The sequence below is a fragment of the Oncorhynchus mykiss genome, chromosome 10 (genome assembly GCF_013265735.2).
Source record: "Oncorhynchus mykiss isolate Arlee chromosome 10, USDA_OmykA_1.1, whole genome shotgun sequence".
NCBI classification, from domain to species: Eukaryota; Metazoa; Chordata; class Actinopteri; order Salmoniformes; family Salmonidae; genus Oncorhynchus; species Oncorhynchus mykiss.
Genome location: NC_048574.1, coordinates 44,106,474 through 44,123,890, shown reverse-complemented (window position 1 = coordinate 44,123,890; position 17,417 = coordinate 44,106,474). Strand labels below are relative to the sequence as shown.

The 17,417-nt window shown below is 41.2% G+C and overlaps 1 protein-coding gene across 1 annotated transcript; it reads right to left on the bottom strand.

The window, feature by feature from the left end:
- Nucleotides 1-120: 120 nt before the first annotated feature.
- LOC110533985 (nuclear RNA export factor 1) lies at nucleotides 121-15,558 on the bottom strand. The gene is made up of 21 exons (XM_021618599.2): nucleotides 15,336-15,558; nucleotides 14,449-14,680; nucleotides 14,201-14,345; nucleotides 14,018-14,101; nucleotides 13,769-13,873; nucleotides 8,514-8,594; nucleotides 8,321-8,390; nucleotides 8,114-8,202; nucleotides 7,926-8,033; nucleotides 7,598-7,707; nucleotides 4,542-4,578; nucleotides 4,342-4,413; nucleotides 4,178-4,233; nucleotides 3,752-3,859; nucleotides 3,580-3,638; nucleotides 3,273-3,388; nucleotides 3,139-3,181; nucleotides 2,960-3,032; nucleotides 1,559-1,741; nucleotides 375-435; nucleotides 121-283 (listed from the first exon to the last, which is right to left on the bottom strand). Exons 1-21 carry the CDS (start codon nucleotides 15,367-15,369, stop codon nucleotides 245-247), a joined length of 1,905 nt encoding a protein of 634 aa, XP_021474274.2. The 5' UTR covers nucleotides 15,370-15,558; the 3' UTR covers nucleotides 121-244.
- Nucleotides 15,559-17,417: the final 1,859 nt, after the last annotated feature.

Below are 17,417 nucleotides of genomic sequence, written 5' to 3'. Positions count from 1 at the left end.
TGCCAAATTCAACATGTAAAATTAACTCATCCTAGAGGTTTAGATATGCTTTAAAAGGCATAGCAGTTCATTTGAGTCCTTAAGGTTTGTGCAATCAACAATGCAAAATGACTACAAGCAGACATGAATACGTTCACTTTTAATTATAATGACAGAATGAAATGCTTGTTATCTAGTAATCCAGGAGGGGAATAAGAATCAAAAGGGAATAAGTGACAATTTAAAAAGCTCCAATCATTCCTATTCACTTTATGAAAGCGACATCTGGGATCTTTCCATGAGCCTGAGGAGAAACAGAAGTTCAGTATGAAGCATTCAGTCAAACGAAAGCAACACACATTGCTCCATTAGATATACTAGGATCAAGCATTTACCTTAAGGTCTGTGAAGACCTGCCCTGCTCGGTTGAAATCCCACTCATTGTCCTGCAGGCATCTGAAATACATTGATCAAGTAAGTTAAAACCCAACATCATACGAAGCAGTGTTTGTCACTACTTGAGCCCACTTAGAATCTAGGCCATGGCTGCAGATCTGTAGAGAGAAGGCACCCAGTGTCCTGTCTGAAGCATAAGCGCTACTGCGTTGCAACCTAGCGGTGGCAAAAGTCCTGGTGTGCCCATGTAAATTACAATAAGCCCTCCCAAAATGTTTTGGGCTTTAAAATAAGTTTGTGCTGAAACAGACCAATCACAGGTCCCGGTTGACTCAGGCAGGATGAAAACGACTACGTCGACCATGACCCTTTGCTAGTTACAGCCGCTTACAACGCGATTTTTTGTTGTTGGTACCATTCAGAAACATGGCACGCTTCAATTCAAATGCTTAAAATCTGGAGTTTTCCATAGGAACAAGTGGATGACGTCAGCGCTACCACTATCTACTGGTTTTAGTGTCTGTCCACCCCCCGGATCCCTTTTCCCCAGAGCTGAAGATCCTAATCACATTCTGCGCATGTTTCTTTAGATCTACTTTACACACACACACGGTCCCACTGTCAATTGTGAATGATGCATATTACAGGTGTAACGTCCATGCAGCATCTGCATACCAACCATTTGATCTCAATCAGTTTCAAGGGGAGATGCTTTAGAACTTGAGTTAAACGGTGTGTTTCGAATTATGTACAGTGAGCAACCTTTACAGCAAATGGCGTAAAACTGTAGCATAGCCTACCTGGGTCTAATTTAATCAATGTACATATTTTGCATAGTGGCGCTCTGTTGAGTTCTGGCTACATGATTACAAAAATGGACCAATTGATTCTCCTAAAATCTCAAAATGAGGTGTTTTTGTCTTACAGTAACGTTATGCTGTTATATTGGGTTCTGTTATGTACAATATCATTATGTGATCTTGCAGACATTGATTCAGCTTTGATCTAACTTTATTAGACAAGCAGCATTCACCAGAATAGCCTGTTCTCTAGAGCACAGACTGCATAAGTAGAGAATCATGCGCAGACGCTTCAGGGCCTTTAGCTGTCGGGAAGAGGGTCCAGAAAAGTCAGATCCGCAGCCACTCTAAAATCTAATGCAAGTTAACTGTGTGCCACTCACTTCTGGGACCATTCCAGGTTCATGCCGGACTTTAGGGAGAAGGCAGAAAGCATCTCTTGCTGGGGAGCTGAGAGGGTGGGGACAGGGCTGCTGGATGGTGTGGGGGCGGGTGCAACAAAGGCCCGCCGGATCTCCTCAGTTGTAGCATTACGAACAAAAAGCTCGTCGTTTACTATGCAAAGACTGTTGAAACAAAGACAAACAAGAAAATATGACATTACACATTTCCATTATCTTTTATTATACTGAGTTACAGTCAAGACATCTAGCAGAGTTGTCAATACACTACATGACCAAAAGTATGTGGACACCTGCTCGTCAAACATCTCATTCCAAAATCATGAGCATTAATACTGCTATAACAGCCTCCACTCTTCTGGGAAGGTTTTCCACTAGATGTTGGAACATTGCTGCGGTGACTTGCTTCCATTCAGCCACAAGAACATTAGTGATGTCGGGCACTGATGTTGGGCGATTAGGCTTGGCTCGCAATCGGCGTTCCATTTCATCCCAAAGGTGTTCGATGGGGTTGAGGTAAGGGCTCTGTGCAGGCTAGTCAAGTTCTTCCACAACTGACCTTGACAAACTACTTCTGTATGAAACTCGCTTTGTGCACAGGGGCATTGTCATGCAGAAACCGGAATGGTCTTCCCTAAACGGTTGCCACAATGGTGGAAGAACAGAATCTAAGGGGCCTAGCCCAAACCATGAAGAACAACCCCAAATCCATTATTCCTCCTCCACCAAACTTGACAGTTGGCATTATGGTAGCGTTCTCCTGGCCTTCGCCGAAACCCAGATTAATCCGTCGGACTGCCAGATGGTGAAGCGTGATTCATCACTCCACGGAACGAGTTTCCACTGCTCTAGAGTCCAATGGCAGCGAGCTTTACACCACTCCAGTCAATGCTTGGCATTGTGATCTTAGGCCTGTGTGCGGCTACCCAACAAACAGTTCCTGTGCTGATGTTGCTTCCAGAGGCAGGTTGGCACTCTGTAGTGAGTGTTGCAACCAAGGACAAAGCGCTTCAGCACTCGGCGGTCCCGTTCTGTAAGCTTGTGCGGCCTACCACTTTGCGGCTGAGCTGTTGTTGCTCCTAGACGTTTCCACTTCACAATAACAGCACTTGACCGGGGCAGCTCTAGCAGGACAGAAATTCGAACCGACTTGTTGGAAAGGTGGCATCTTGTGATGGTGCCACGATGAAGGCCAGTCTACTGCCGATGTTTGTCTATAGCGATTGCATGGTTGTGTGCTCAATTTTATATACCTGTCAGCAACAATTGTCGCTGAAATAGTCGAATCCACTAATTTGAAGGGGTGTCCACATACTTTTGTTAACATAGTATATTGAGGAACCATCTCTATGCTTGTGGTCTGGTACAAATGTCTAGACCTACCTTGTCCCTCCAGCCGGCACTGTGATGAACACCCGAGAGAAAGCTCTGACAGAGTCTCGGGATTTACCTTCAACTAGGGTGAAAGAGAGAAAAAGAGACATGGTTAATGACTTTTTTTGTTAATGAAAATGTATATGGGGAAACAGTATAATAAGTTTTAGAAGTTTTAAAAAGCATACCTTCTTTGAACACTCCAGTGACTGTGAACGACAGTAACGTGTTCTGTAAAAGTGGAGAGAGAGAAGAGATTGAAGCTATGAAATCAAGGATGGTCATGCATGCGAGTTGATGGTTAGAAGTGAATTCTACTCACAGTGAAGGTGTTGACGTCCACATTTAGCGATGCAGTGTCATGGTGCGTTTTGGGCAGTTCGTTCAGGAAAGCCACCACATTCAGACGGGTGTGCTTCAGTAAGCGGAATCGTGTGGCTGAAAGAACAGAGGGCAAGAGGGTTTATTTAAGAACAAAGATGTTACTCTCAATGTAGTCTTTTACTTTGTGTATATGAGTGACTTTCACAACCAAGAGGTTTACTTTATTCAGAGACTAAATTTGCACTGAAAGAGATGACAACCATTACTTCTCAAAACTTTGAACTAGAGAATCAGAAGAGACTCACAGGGATCTTTGAGCTTTTTCAGGTTCCGAGTGTCTTTATGGTAATCTCCGAGACTGCACCTAGAGACAGTGACTGACTATGTTAGAAACAGGTGACAAATAGGTGCTGCTGAGCACGTTTATAATACACTGTTTATGCTGCTGGAGACATTAACAACTAGCCGAGGGGGTACCTGGATGGGTTCTGCATGGTAATGAACATGCTCAAGGAGAAGGTCGCTCCATCATGGTAGGCATCTAACAAAGGTTGTCTGTCCCCGGAGTCATACACACTGTAGTATCTATAAAAAAAAAAGGGTGGGGTGGGGGGCGGGGGGGTTATTTTATTTTTTAAAGTTACATCAGAAGAAACATAAAACTTACATTTCCAATCGGTACAGATAGATGTTCTACCTATTGCAGATCAATTTGTCGTTTAAAGAATAATCCAAATTACATCAAATCATTCTCCCCTTTTGTTCTAACCATTTATAACAATAATATACATTGTAGCGAGTCAGTGTTTTGGGTTCAGGCTTAGTGTGTACAGTAATAATCTGTATCTGTGGTTTCCATCGTCTTTCCCTGTTACACATATAAAGAGCTAAGTGCAAACTCACTGTTGTAGGAAGGCGAGGATGGGAGTCTTGATCTCTTCTGAGCAGAAGTAGCTGGCCTGTGACAGCAGTCAAAAGTAAAGAAATTGTAAAGAAAAATCTCCTATTTTGACAAAGGTGATTACATGCACACCCCCGAATGATAAACAATTGGTTGTATGTATTACCTTGCAGGGTGGAAGGGCAGCAGGAGTCACCTCCACATCAAAGACTATAGGAGGGGGCAGATCCTGACCATCCTAGTGAGAGACAGAGAGAGGTCAAGGAGAGAACTAAAATAACTCATTAAAGAGTTGAAAAGGTTTCACAAATACAATTATAATAATATCAAAAACGGAATGGAAAAGGATGAATTTAGAATCCTTACCAGTTTGAGAAGCCTGGGGAACCTCTCTCTCACCGTGCTGTCCGACATTCACAAAAACACAGAAGATACAAGAGACGGGAGTTAGTGCTGCTGACCAAATATAAGAGACTCGGAGTCATCCCCCTGAATACCATTTAACCACACACACACACACACGTTTGCTCATGCACTCACAGCCTCATCCATGGATTATAATCTCTAATAGCTGCCCAAATGTTGATATAATCCCCGTCCAGACAATTAACAAAAATTAGGGGAGGAATTTGGCCAAAGACCAATGGACTTGATTCGTCATTATCAGGGTGGTTTGAACTTCATATTTGATTGTTCAGGATAGACCACACCCATGCCTGATCATGAACTAATCAGCTCTGCATATCAGTGAAGAGGTACTTAATGTTACACGTCCTCATGTACTAATATGAACAGGGATACAGATAATACAGATAAATCAAATGTCAAATAAATCTACGGCGACAGACCCGATTTCGCCACCCACCCCGGCCCCCTTTCCTGTGGCAATGTACTCACCCCTTTGTGATACTCACCGTCCCCCCTACACGCCGAAACACACTGACACACGCTGTCTTGGAAGGGGTGGTAGGGGTAGGGGTGTGAACGTTGGTTGTGAGCGCTCATACCAACAAGAGAAAGATCAGTGCTTTTCACACGCATAGGGGAGTGGACTGGTAATTCAGACGTGTGATGTGGCCAATGTGATTGGTAGAGTCCACAAGGGTGGTACCGTGGTAAAACTAGATGTTGCATGTTTGAGCTGTCCGATACACACGTCATAGAACCAAGAGATAGTGAAATGGAATCTAAAGACTGCAGGGATGAGATGTAGAGGTGATGATAGAGACTGTTGGAGATGACTGAATTCCATGAAGCAGGGTTATGAGGGGTTAATCCGTTACATAAAGGCTGGTTAAAGTTACACCCTGTCGTTTCATGTAGAAAGCAACTACACACTTGCCATCTGTGTATTTCACCAAAGCCATAGCGATATGTAGAACAGAGGGGGATGAAGGGAAGCGCTAGACTTATGGTAACATAGAACAAGACACGAGTCGCCGTATCAAACCAAAACAGCAAAGGGGAGTTCACGAAAAGCTTTGATAGATGATGCAATGTCTCTAGGAGTAGAAAACGAGTAAGTTGAGGAGGCCATGCACAGCATCCCCTTCAGATGAAGAAAATACACACAAATAGAACTGAAAAGATAAACAGAGTGATAGAGAACATGGAAGTTGGGCCCTGAGCACCACTACAGACAGAGCACTATTGGAAGTAGCTCTTTGTTGCTAGCATTGATTGACGTAAGAATGATACTGCATCTCACACAACGCATTTTGTACCAGAATAAATTATAAATTACATTTTGGACCCCACTTCAACTTTAACATTCCGGGGGTGGTTAAAAATAAATAAGGCATTCATGCAAAGGTGTTTTTGTTTGATATTTTTAGGGAAACATGTTGAGAGTGATATGTGAGGACTTGATCAGTGATCATTGACATGACTGCATGTCTTTATGCCCACAGAAGCTTTAAGAGTCATATCCTTAAAAGGAAATCAACTTCCTATATTGAAATCCCACTGATTGAGGGTCTCTCAATAAATGCATCTTTGTGTCCCTCATTTTCAAAGCTTCTCCTCCTCTCTGGCTGTTACATTCTGAGGACGTGTCCACCAACCTGCGAAAAACAAACAAGCCTTGAAGTAAAGGCATGTTAGATTTAAGGGAATTATGAGAAAGCTTGTATTTGGGGACTCTGCTTGGCTTTGTGGAAACCTCTCTCCCTCTCCAACCCCAGGCCTGTAGAGCAAATCTTCACCTTCGTTTTCTTCTTCACTTCAATGTCTTCTTTGCTTAGCATATACTGCATGTACGTGTGTGCGTACGATGTGGCCAGATGCACGGCTGTGCCTGTCTTAGGTTGTCCCGGTATCAAAGGTGGGATCTTACCCGTCATTGGCTAACCAGCCCTCTTCACTGGCCACATTTCAAGACCCGTTATAGGGGAGGATGGAAGGAGGTACCATCAGCCCAATCAGCATGTAGCACAAGCAGATAGTAAATACCATGTTTCCCATGTTTCCCATATGAATATTTAAGGAATCCCTTTCCACAATGCAATTTTCTTAATCCAAGCTCCTCCCAAAGTATGGGTCTCAATGACTACTACGGGTCAAAATGCTGTGGTCAGTATTATCCAAGATAAGTGTGTGTGTGTGTGCTCGAGCGAATACTTCTCGACATTTAAATTATATGGATTTCCTTTTTTTATGTAAACATTTTATACAGAGGTGTCTGTAGGGGGCACAGGGCCATCTCCACTGCAGAAAAAGATGGAAGGTAAAGATGAGCTGCAGAGTTTCGGAGAGGTAGAGCGAGACAGACAAAGAGCACTCAGACAGTTGAACCTGCATCTAGAAGGGGGGAGGGATGGAGAATAATTAAAGTGATAGATGTAGCCATTATCCTCAAATACACCATGTGTTAAGCTGGTTAATGTTGAGGTATATGGCGTGAAGAGGTTAATGGTTTGATCATGTCAAAACTTCGGCAGGTATGGCATGCATGGACCTTAAATTAAAAGAATCATAAAGGTGGCATTACATTTGAATTCTGGTGCTTCCCCACAAGCATTGAGTAGGGTATTTGTAGGAATCCAACATAAACCAAAACATTGTCAAAGAACAGATCATCTGAAATCTTAACTTCTTCACCACATATGTTATTGTAGTAAAGTGGGAGGGCTCAGTGAGAGGCTCTCTGATAGGATGGTGTTCACTAAGCCACTCCAGTTCTTTCAAATTTGAGCAGCGCGTTACTATTCAGTAGTACCACACCCAACATGTCCTTCCTGAATCATAATCCATAAATAACATGTAATTTCCCGCAGCACAGGAATTTTCTGAATACATTCAAGTTCCCCCCTGAAATACAGGGAATAGAGAGCTAAACTACCCCCCCCCCCCTCCCATACACCTCACAACACACTGTCAGCATCATACTATTACCCACCCACCCATCCTGAGCACAGACTGACCTTATGTAAGAAGCATGGTCCTTGAAATAGTCGCAAAGGGGATTCCTCTCCAGCCATAGCTCCACCAGCTTAAGACCCTTGATCCTATCCAGCTCACGCTCTGTCTTTAACTGGAATGGTAGGGACAATAAAATCTAATCAAACAACCAGTAGCCTAATTTATACTCTAAAGACCTGACAGAGAGAGAACTCATAGTCCCCAAGAGTAGTCAATTTACTAAATGAATTATGTGGATAACTGAAAAGCAACAGAACTTTGTGCAATCCCAGTAAAGATCAGTGTTTGAGTAACAACCCATTGTGCCTCAACCAGACCCGATCTCCTCACCTCATTATGAGAAAGATTGAGTGTCTTCAAGTTTGGAGCCTTGTTGACCAGCTCTGACAGGTCATCCAGCCTAAACAGCTTGTTGTTGCTGATGTTCAGACAAACAAGCTATGGAAGGAAACAAGTAGGGATCAGTGGAAAGGAAAGCATACATATTATTCAGCTACAAGTAAGGGCCACATCCATACCTCTGGAATGTTCTCCTCAATTATCTTAATAACAGCGTGCATAGAGTTCTTTCTGTTCAATGTCACATCAATGTTCTGGGAAACCAGGTCTGTGAAAATCAGGGAAGCGTAGGACTGTTAGATGGCACTACCAAAATCCATATCATATAATGTAAATGTACAGTGAAAAATATTTGATGTGACTAACTGCTCTTGCCGTGTGCTTACCTGGGTCTATCCGGATGTTGTTCAAGTCCAGGGCTTGTTGAGAGTGATCAAAGCGTTTAGCCATGCATTGCTAATGAGGGGAAAAAGGGTTTTAATAGACATTCAGCCCATACATCTCCATGCATAATAATATACTTTATTAAAACCCATCACTCCATCTCCTATTCATTAACAGCTGGTCTCCTTGTCTTACCTTTAGGTGCTCCAGATCTGCTGGCTTTAGTTCAGACTGAAGACCAGGGGGTGGAGGACAGGGATTCATCAGTACAGTCACCTGGAAAGATGGAAGTTGGAGGAGTGAATGGCATGTCTTCTAATGAGTATCCCCAAGGGGAAATGGTTCTCCTTGAATTCCAATTGGAAGCCCTAATCATTAACCACCGCTTGACCCCTTCTCAAGATCCTAATGATGGTCCTATTCTTACTGATTTGCCATCCTCAAACCATTAACCTGGCCTCAGCTGTTTTTATATCAATATCAAATCCTTTCTGGGTAACAATTAAGTACCGTACTGTAATAATCTCCATTAAAATGGGCAAAAATAACCTTTGAGCGAAAAACTATTTCTCAATAAATACTTTTGCTAGGACTGCCTGGCTGTGGTGTGAGTTGAGGGGAAAACTGAAAACTAGCCGTTATTTGGACGTCTTTGTTATTGTTCTAAAAAAAAAATGTTTTACCGCATAGTGATGTCACCATGCAAAGCCGAAACTCCCACCCATGCAAATCTGCTGATTCGTAGGTCCTGTGTAGTCCAGCAACAATCAGGAAATATGATTTTTTTATTTATTTTTTACATTTGTAAAATCTCACTTTTACAGTGTTAGTTTCATCAGATGTTGTTGTACAATTTGATATAAAAATAGGTTTGTCCTTGACTAAAACAGAAAGTTCTGTTCTTTTGGCCAATCGATTGGTCAAAAAAATAAGAACATGTACGTGTATTTCTCCATATACACACACACCCTGTGTTTTAGTAAAATCAACTATATGTATTGAGCTCGCGGTTTGATGAAACAAGACATACCTCAAGAGGGTGCCAGAGATCTAGATAACCAGAAAAAAAAAGGGGAAAAAAACTTAACCTGACCCAATTTTTCTCCTCACTCAGATTCTGCTATTACGCTCCTGAAGTTGACAGTAATAAACTACGTGAGGAGTCGGCAACCTTTCTCATGTTGAATGCCAATTCATCTTACTATTTCTACCGGTCTGCATGCCAGTTATGGTTTTCAGACAATGACTAAATTGACAAAACTCGTAAATGAAATAAACCAAAACTTGATTCTCACAAGTGTAGTATACAGTGGTTCCTCCTTTAAAAGTTGCGTCACACTGCGGCACAGCTTGTGTGCTTCCGCAGCACGTCATTTAATTATCAGCCATTTTTCCTGTTACTGCAAGTTATTGCTAGTTTGACCACCAGAGGGCATTCCGTATTGGCATTACCAGAGAATTTAAAACCTTTTTTGTAATAACATAGTTTATGGGATTAATTTTAATAAATGTGGCTCAATTTGATTAATATTATGGTGAGAGGAAAACGAAACTCTCAGGGTGGAATGGAAAATATGGTGATGCACAACATGACTGTTGGGAGTAGGCTAAAGGATTGGAGGATTCTAAATTGTTTGCCTTCATTAGACAACTTTTTTCCAATATTTCTGTAAATCAGTGATATTTATTCCCATAGTAATTCATTATGGATCCATAACTAAATCAACATCTGCTTTTTGAAAGTATTTATAATTATTTTATAAAGGAAATGTGTTTATTTGTTTATTAGGCTACTGTGCAGTCAACAATACATACTATAGAAAACATGGGAAAGTCCCTAATTCCTTACATAAGGGAGAGCAGGCCATGTCTGTACAACATAATGCAGGGCACGCGGGAGACCGGGGTTCAAATCCCCGTTGGGGAGGAAGGAGTCGGCTGTCTTTGTAAATAGGTATTTGTTCTTAACTGATTCTGTGTGTTATTTCATAGTTGTGATGTCTTCACTATTATTCTACAATGTAGAAAATAGTAAAAATAAAGAAATCCTGGAATGAGTAGGTGTGTCCAAACTTGACTGGTACTTGCTTAATTAATTTGAATAATATTATGGTGTTTCTATACCCTCAGGGTTTCTGTTAGGATGGAATGGAAAATATGGAGCTGTACAACTGCATTTTGAAAGAGTATTTATCATCATTATTTTATTAACAAAATGTGTTTTAGGCTACTGTGCCGTCTACAATACATACTGTAGTAAACATGGGAAAGTGTCTAATTCCTTACATAAGGGAGAGCAGGCCATGTCTGTACTACAGAATGTTGGGCACGCAGGAGACCAGGGTTCAAATCCCCGTTGGGGAGGAAGGAGTAGGCTGTCCTTGTACTGATTCCATAGTTGTGATGTCTTCACTATTATTCTACAATGTAGAAAATAGTAAAAATATAGAAAAATCCTGGAATGAGTAGGTGTGTCTAAACTTTTGACGGGTACTTGCTGGAACGGAAAATGATGGTCGGCAGTGCAGTACTGGGCTATTTACGAGGAAGGAGTAGGCGGTCATCGTAAATAAAAATGTGTTCATAAATGACTTGCCTAGTTACATAAAGTTTGCACTAAGAGCATAACATTTCTGCACCCTAATTTTCTAATTCTTGTCTAACCAATACCCAAATGGAGATTAAGTGAAAAATAAACATCCGCATTTGAACGTCCTTTTTTCTCGTTATTTTATTTTATTAACGAAAGCATAAAGATGTTGAAGAAATACTGTACTGCTGTTTTGAGTTAGAAATGTAACACTTTAGAGTACTTAAGCATCGGATATACATTGGAAGTTGAGGGATTTTCACAACAGTAGCCAGGCTATAAAAAGTCTATTGTCCTGCTAATAGGAAACATTTGCATGATGGGCTACATTCTTTATTGTAACCACAATGTCACACATCATTTGTATCTACCTTTCCAATTACTTTTAGAGTTTGGGAATTACAAAATGTGCGCTCTCTTTTTAGTTACACTGTTTTAGTTTGAACGTGCAGACTTAAACTCCAATTAAGCCCTCTTGTTGTTTGTAAAGTCAAATTCAAAATTCAAAAAGGCACTCGCACATCTGATCTTTTTTGCAGGTGCAACAGCCGGATAAGATGAGGAAAAAGAGGAAGGAACCCGCACACTGCTCTTGATCGTATCACTGATCTTTAATAAGCTTTACATATCGTCCTCACAGCCTCCGTCAGAGCTTTTGTGAGTTTTTTTTAATTAGCACTGTTATGTAGACCTAGCCACACCCACATCCGGTCCACGCATCGAAAGGGGTTGGAGGCGAAGTTAAACAAATAAGTGCTACCAAATATAACAATATGCATTTAAAAAATATTCAAATCAAATGTGTACATAAAACGTATTAAACACGTCTGTAAAACCACAATGGGGACATCGACTTACCAAGCAAGTTTTCATAAATCCTTGGGTACAGTGTAAGAAAAACGTCATAATTCATGTTCAAATTTACAACAACATACATATGCATTTCATCATTAAGACCTCTAGTAAATAATGTCTGGAGGGTGAAAATCCAAAAACATTCTGGCTGATTTTCTTTTGTGGCAGGCAGTTGGCATGGACCAATTTATCACGTAAATAAAACATGCCAGTGTTTCTTGACCGCATCTCCCACTTTTTGCGAGTTCAAAGTATATGTAGTTGTGAACATTACAGAGGGTTCTTTAGCGGGTCTTTTTGGTTCATCTCGTGTTTTCCCCAATGCCAAATTAAGAGCTTCATCCACACATTGTGGAGAGTAACCTCTTCTTAGAAACCTATTGCACATCTCTGCTGCTTTTTCTAGACAGTCCTGAAAATGATTTGTTCCAAGTTGGGGAGGAGGGGCGGTTCACACCTAGCTCGGCTATTAGACAATTCTTTAGTAAAGGTTGAATAGTCTATTGTTCAGCTAATAGCCCATCCTACTACACTTGTGAAAAACAAACTTTTCCCCCTTTCCACGTTAAAGATTCCAATTGATAGTGTTTTTAGCCACAATCGGCCCCAACGAATACATTTGGGCACAGTCGATAGCATGCTGGACTTCGGGCTAGAGTGTTGAGGGTTCAAAACCTGCTCCCTGCTTGTTATAATGATACACCTGGTATTGGATATGGCTGGGGAAAAAAACTTGCTAAATAGGGATTTTCGTAAATTAACTTTGACAAAATAATACGCACAATCGTTTGCCTACATTAACATATTCCTCTCAATTGTACAGTTTTTGCTGGACTAGTTATGACGCTATAACTACATACATTTGCTTCCCTGTAATGTTTTGTCAGCCATCTTTGCTGAAGTCACACTCGATATGATTAGTCATATAAAAACCTTGGGATCCAAATGCATAATGAGTGCTCTAATTCCTCCTTGTGGTGGTCTGGAGCAATGAAGCCGTGACACTGGGTACCTTCAAGTCCCGCAGTGTAAACTCGCAACTTTTAAAGGAGGAACCACTGTAGGTTGTGCACTCTGCCAACAATGTGTCCACTACGACAATGATAAGGGAAGACTGGAATAATAATATTGAATGCATTAAGATAAATTCCCAAAATCAAAGTAACAAACACGGTAGATTAGAAATTATAGGAATTAACGGTAAATGTACAACTGGTGATATATGTAATGGGGAATTGAATACACTAACAATTCACACAATGAAGTTATGAAATAATATACGTGCACAAATTGGTGGGAGAGAGCGCATTCTGGAGAGAGAAGTGGTATATCCGACATCTGCATTGGCCATGCAGCATTTATGACGATACGGCCTCAGCAGAAGTCAGGGCATTCATACTTCTTGAGCTTTGTGGAGCAGTTGTCAATGAAGTGAGTTTGTGTTTTCTATAGGATAAACCGCCCCTATCTACCGTCAACCAATCATGTCAATGCAGAGTTATACAGAGCCCTCCGCATTGTTACAAAATTTGGGAGGTGTAAGGTGATGGGGTACTGAGCTCGATTTGGCCTCTGCAGGCTCCGCAATTGCTTCACACCCTGCATATGGCGCATCCGACCACATCTTCAGATCAAACATAAATTGTCTTTTAGTTGAGGCCTCCGCAATGGATTAGTTTACTGAGATGGGTGCATACACACACACATATATATATACACACACATATATATATATATATATATAGATATACATATGTTACTGCTCCACTAAAACAATCGTGGTCCACTAATGGCCTAATGACCAAACAATCAACAGGTCGATTAATTGGGAGTCAGCCCTATATAAAACACAGGAAAAATACAATTCACTGCACTGGGCCTTTAATTTAAAAATCCTGATGACATAATGTGTTTTTATGTCTGGTTCCCAGTCTGCCAAAATCTTCCACTTAACACTAATTGATAAAACTGGCAGAGATCTTGTGGAAGGGGAAAAAAATTGTACCTTGTAGCCTTCTTTGTCTGTGATCTTCCGAGATATCTTTAACAAGGCATTCGCAGTGATGGAATCGTCAATATAGAACTGTGCTCGGTTGCCCTCTACTTGGTACTTTGGAAAACAGAGGTGTAGAAAGAACGTAGTTTAGGTTATATTAAAAACAATCAAATGAAACAATTTCAAGGGACATGGGAATTAAACTATTTATGGACTAACTTGCCAACGCAAAAGAGCCATTAGGCAGTGGTCACTTACATTTACTGGGGTGAAGGGTATAGAGCAGATACTCTGCAGTGCTGTTATGAGCCAGTCTTTGTCATATTTCTTTCCATAGGGGACCTGTAAGAGTCACAAATTAGCATTGGTTAATTACAATCCAATCGATGACAGCTTAGTAGATCAGTAAAGCCACCCAATTCATTCACAATGTTGACTCACAAATATCTTGAACCAGGTATTGCGGCCATCTCCACCTCCATCCCCTCTGTTATTACCACGACCCCTGTGACCTCCTCCACCGCCACCTCTGCGGCCACGATCAAAGCGGTCATCACCACGGCGATTCGGCCTTCCGTAAGGGTTACTGGCAAGGTAAAACCATGAGAGGGTTAAAAGGATAACTTCCATGATAAAACCTATAAACATTTTAAATGAAATATTCCCTTTCATTTGCATGACAAACCCACAATCTGTGTTGGGAGGACCCATCTTGGGAGTTGCTGTCTGTCATTGCCACATCTCCATCCTCATCGTCAAATCTCGCTCTGGGTCCCTGGCCGCCACCGCCTTTTTGGCCACCACGATATCTTGTTCTTGTCCCTGGTGCTCCTGGCCCCTGGTCACTATACATATGGGCCCTAAAAGGACCCCTGCCTTTGCGGTTGCGAAACGTTTGTCCTCCAACTCTGTCATCATGATCTGATGGACAAAGTCACAAAAATGTGTTCTTGCTTTCACAGAATAAGTACTTCAACAAGGTCACGGCAATTAGCCTGGTAATGGCCCATATTTATTGTCATCGTCGTCTGTTATCATGCATGTTTGGCAGAAGCGCTAGCTAATGCACTCTTTTACTACGCCAACACGTTCAGACTTGCAGCCACGTTACGATGTAGTTAGCTAGCTAGCTATGGAATTACTCAACGTTGCTGTTGTCTAGCCAGCTAGTTACCTAACGTTACTTCTGTCACACAAGATGTGTGAATGTTAGCTAGCCAGATATATATGCTGTCAGAGTGAGTATCAGCATGCGAGCCATGGGTCCCAGTGTAATAAAATAAAAACAGTGCTAACTTACTTATAAACCACAAATAGCTGGCTGGCTAGCTAGCTACAGTATCTAGCTGCTTTCTGCGGATAACCCCTAACGTTCGCTGGCTAACTTGTTTATGTAGCTAGTTAACGTTAGCTACCTACGTATCAATTGATAGTTACTGTCGTATTACATTTAGTATTACGAAAAAAACTTTAGCTGACAAGGAAGAACATTTCTGTTAACAGGTTTGTTAGCGAACGTCAGTTAGCTAAGCCACAACAGCTAGCTAACGCGTTAGCTAACTAACCCTCATCGTACCGTTGTGGTAACGTGAATCGTCGGCTGTTGACATAATCAGGAACCGAACACACACTTAACACGAATACGTAAGTCCAATAATACTGGATATTATCACTTCTATATGTAGATCAATTCGAGTTTATCATCCGTAGCTAGCAAAGACATTCACTTTGTTCGTAGCATGCAATGTATGACCCCGCAGTCTGAGCATGTGCATTCGATTTGAACTCGTTTTGCTCACAACACGCTCTGATAATGACGTCATGAACACTTAATTCTCTAGCATTGTCTTCAATAGAAAGAAGTATTATGTGTGTGTAGTCCTCAGATGTTGGATCTCACACTGATCTCAGTGTGTGCATTTTTTTTATTTTTTTGTTTCATAGTAGGCCTACCTGGGCCCATATTCATAAAGCATTTCAGAGTATGTGCTGGGCTGGCCTAGGATCTGATGCCTAGTTAAATAAAAAAATTAAGAATCCGTTTGGCCTTTAGATTATTATGAATGAACAGTACCTGATCCTAGAGATGACCAGGAATGTTCTCTTGATAAGTGCGTGAATTGGTCCATTTTTTGTCCTGCTAAGCATTCAAAATGTAACGGGTACTTTTGGGCGTTGGGGAAATGTATGGAGTAAGAAGCACATAATTTTCTTTAGGAATGTAGTGAAGTTAAAAGTAGTCAAAAATCTAAATAGTTAAGTACAGATACCCCCCAAAACTACTTAAGTAGTACTTTAAAGTATTTTTCTGAAGTACTTTACACTACTGGCTTTTTTCAACATTGGTGTGAACTAGGTACAAAGAAACCCCTGTCATATTTCACATCAAAAGCCAGGAAGTTAGAGCAACATCACAATACAGACTACCATCCTACTGCTAGGACAAAATTAACTAAAACTACTTCACCAGAAAATAACCTCATATTTGTTGTCTATCCTTAACATATGTAACAGATGTATATGTACTCTCCATGCGTTGTGTTTTCTCAAAATAAATCACTTCGGCCAGTGGTCCCAGTTAAGCATCATTTATTTCTGCTGTTGTTAAATGTGAAACAGCACGTTAGTTGTGCAGTGCTTAACGGTATTGATGGTTGTCGATGGCAAAATTATTTTTTTAATAAATACTTTTAAGTGCTATCCTCTGGGAATACAATGTACATCTTGCTGTATATGTTTCGACCCAAATAAATTAATTTAAATTCAATACGTGGTGGTCCTTGTAACAGCTCTAAAAAGCATATTTGCTCAAGGAAAGTCATACAATAATGTATTGCAAAGGTGTAAACATAATGCATGTTCCTTATGTATAAAAATAACAACTATACTGCAAGAAATGGAGAAACATTACATTTGTAACAGTGTAATCTTCAGGGTCAGCCTTCTGCAGCTCAGGGTACTCTGATTTATATGGTAACCATAATAAAATCAATCAAATCTATTTATAAAGCCATCTTTACATCAGCTGATGTGACAAAGTGCTATACAGAAACCCAGCCTAAAACCCCAAACAGCAATCAATGCAGATGTAGAAGCACGGTGGCTAGGAAAAACTCCCTAGAAAGGCAGGAACCTAGGAAGAAACCTAGAGAGGAACCAAGCTCTGGCTGTGCCGGGTTGAGGTTATACCAGTACATGGCCAAGATGTTCAAACGTTCATAAATGACCAGCAGGGTCAAAAAATAATCATCATCACAGTGGTTGTAGAGGATGCAACAGGTCAGCACCTCAGGAGTAAATGTCAGCTGGCTTTTCATAGCCGAGCATTCAGAGTTAGAGACAGCAGGTGCGGTAGAGAGAGAGAGAGTCGAAAACAGCAGGTCTGAGACCATAGGCTTCAATCCCAGGCACCAAGACATTCTCAACTATGTTGGTGTACCTGCTCAGTCACATTCCTTAAGATTTATAACATAAAAACCTACCTGCATATTTGCCAGCTATGCCACTCCTTGCTGTTGTTGAACCATGGGAAATGCACAGGAGAAAACTCTCCATTCCAACCAGGTGGCAGATTCATCAAGTAATTTGATGTTGAAATATCCCCCCCCCCCCCCCCCCCCCCCCCCCCCGACTGACATATTCAACACCTGCGTGAAGG

Excerpts from the sequence above, each read along its gene's own strand:
- LOC110533985 (XM_021618599.2), bottom strand. The coding sequence starts at position 15,369 with ATGTCAACAGCCGACGATTCACGTTACCACAACG. Across the intron at positions 8,595-13,768 it reads CAGACAAAGAAGGCTACAAG|GTGACTGTACTGATGAATCC; the intron begins GTACAATTTTTT and ends CCATCTTTCCAG. Across the intron at positions 3,389-3,579 it reads GAAAAAGCTCAAAGATCCCT|CCACACGATTCCGCTTACTG; the intron begins GTGAGTCTCTTC and ends CTGTTCTTTCAG.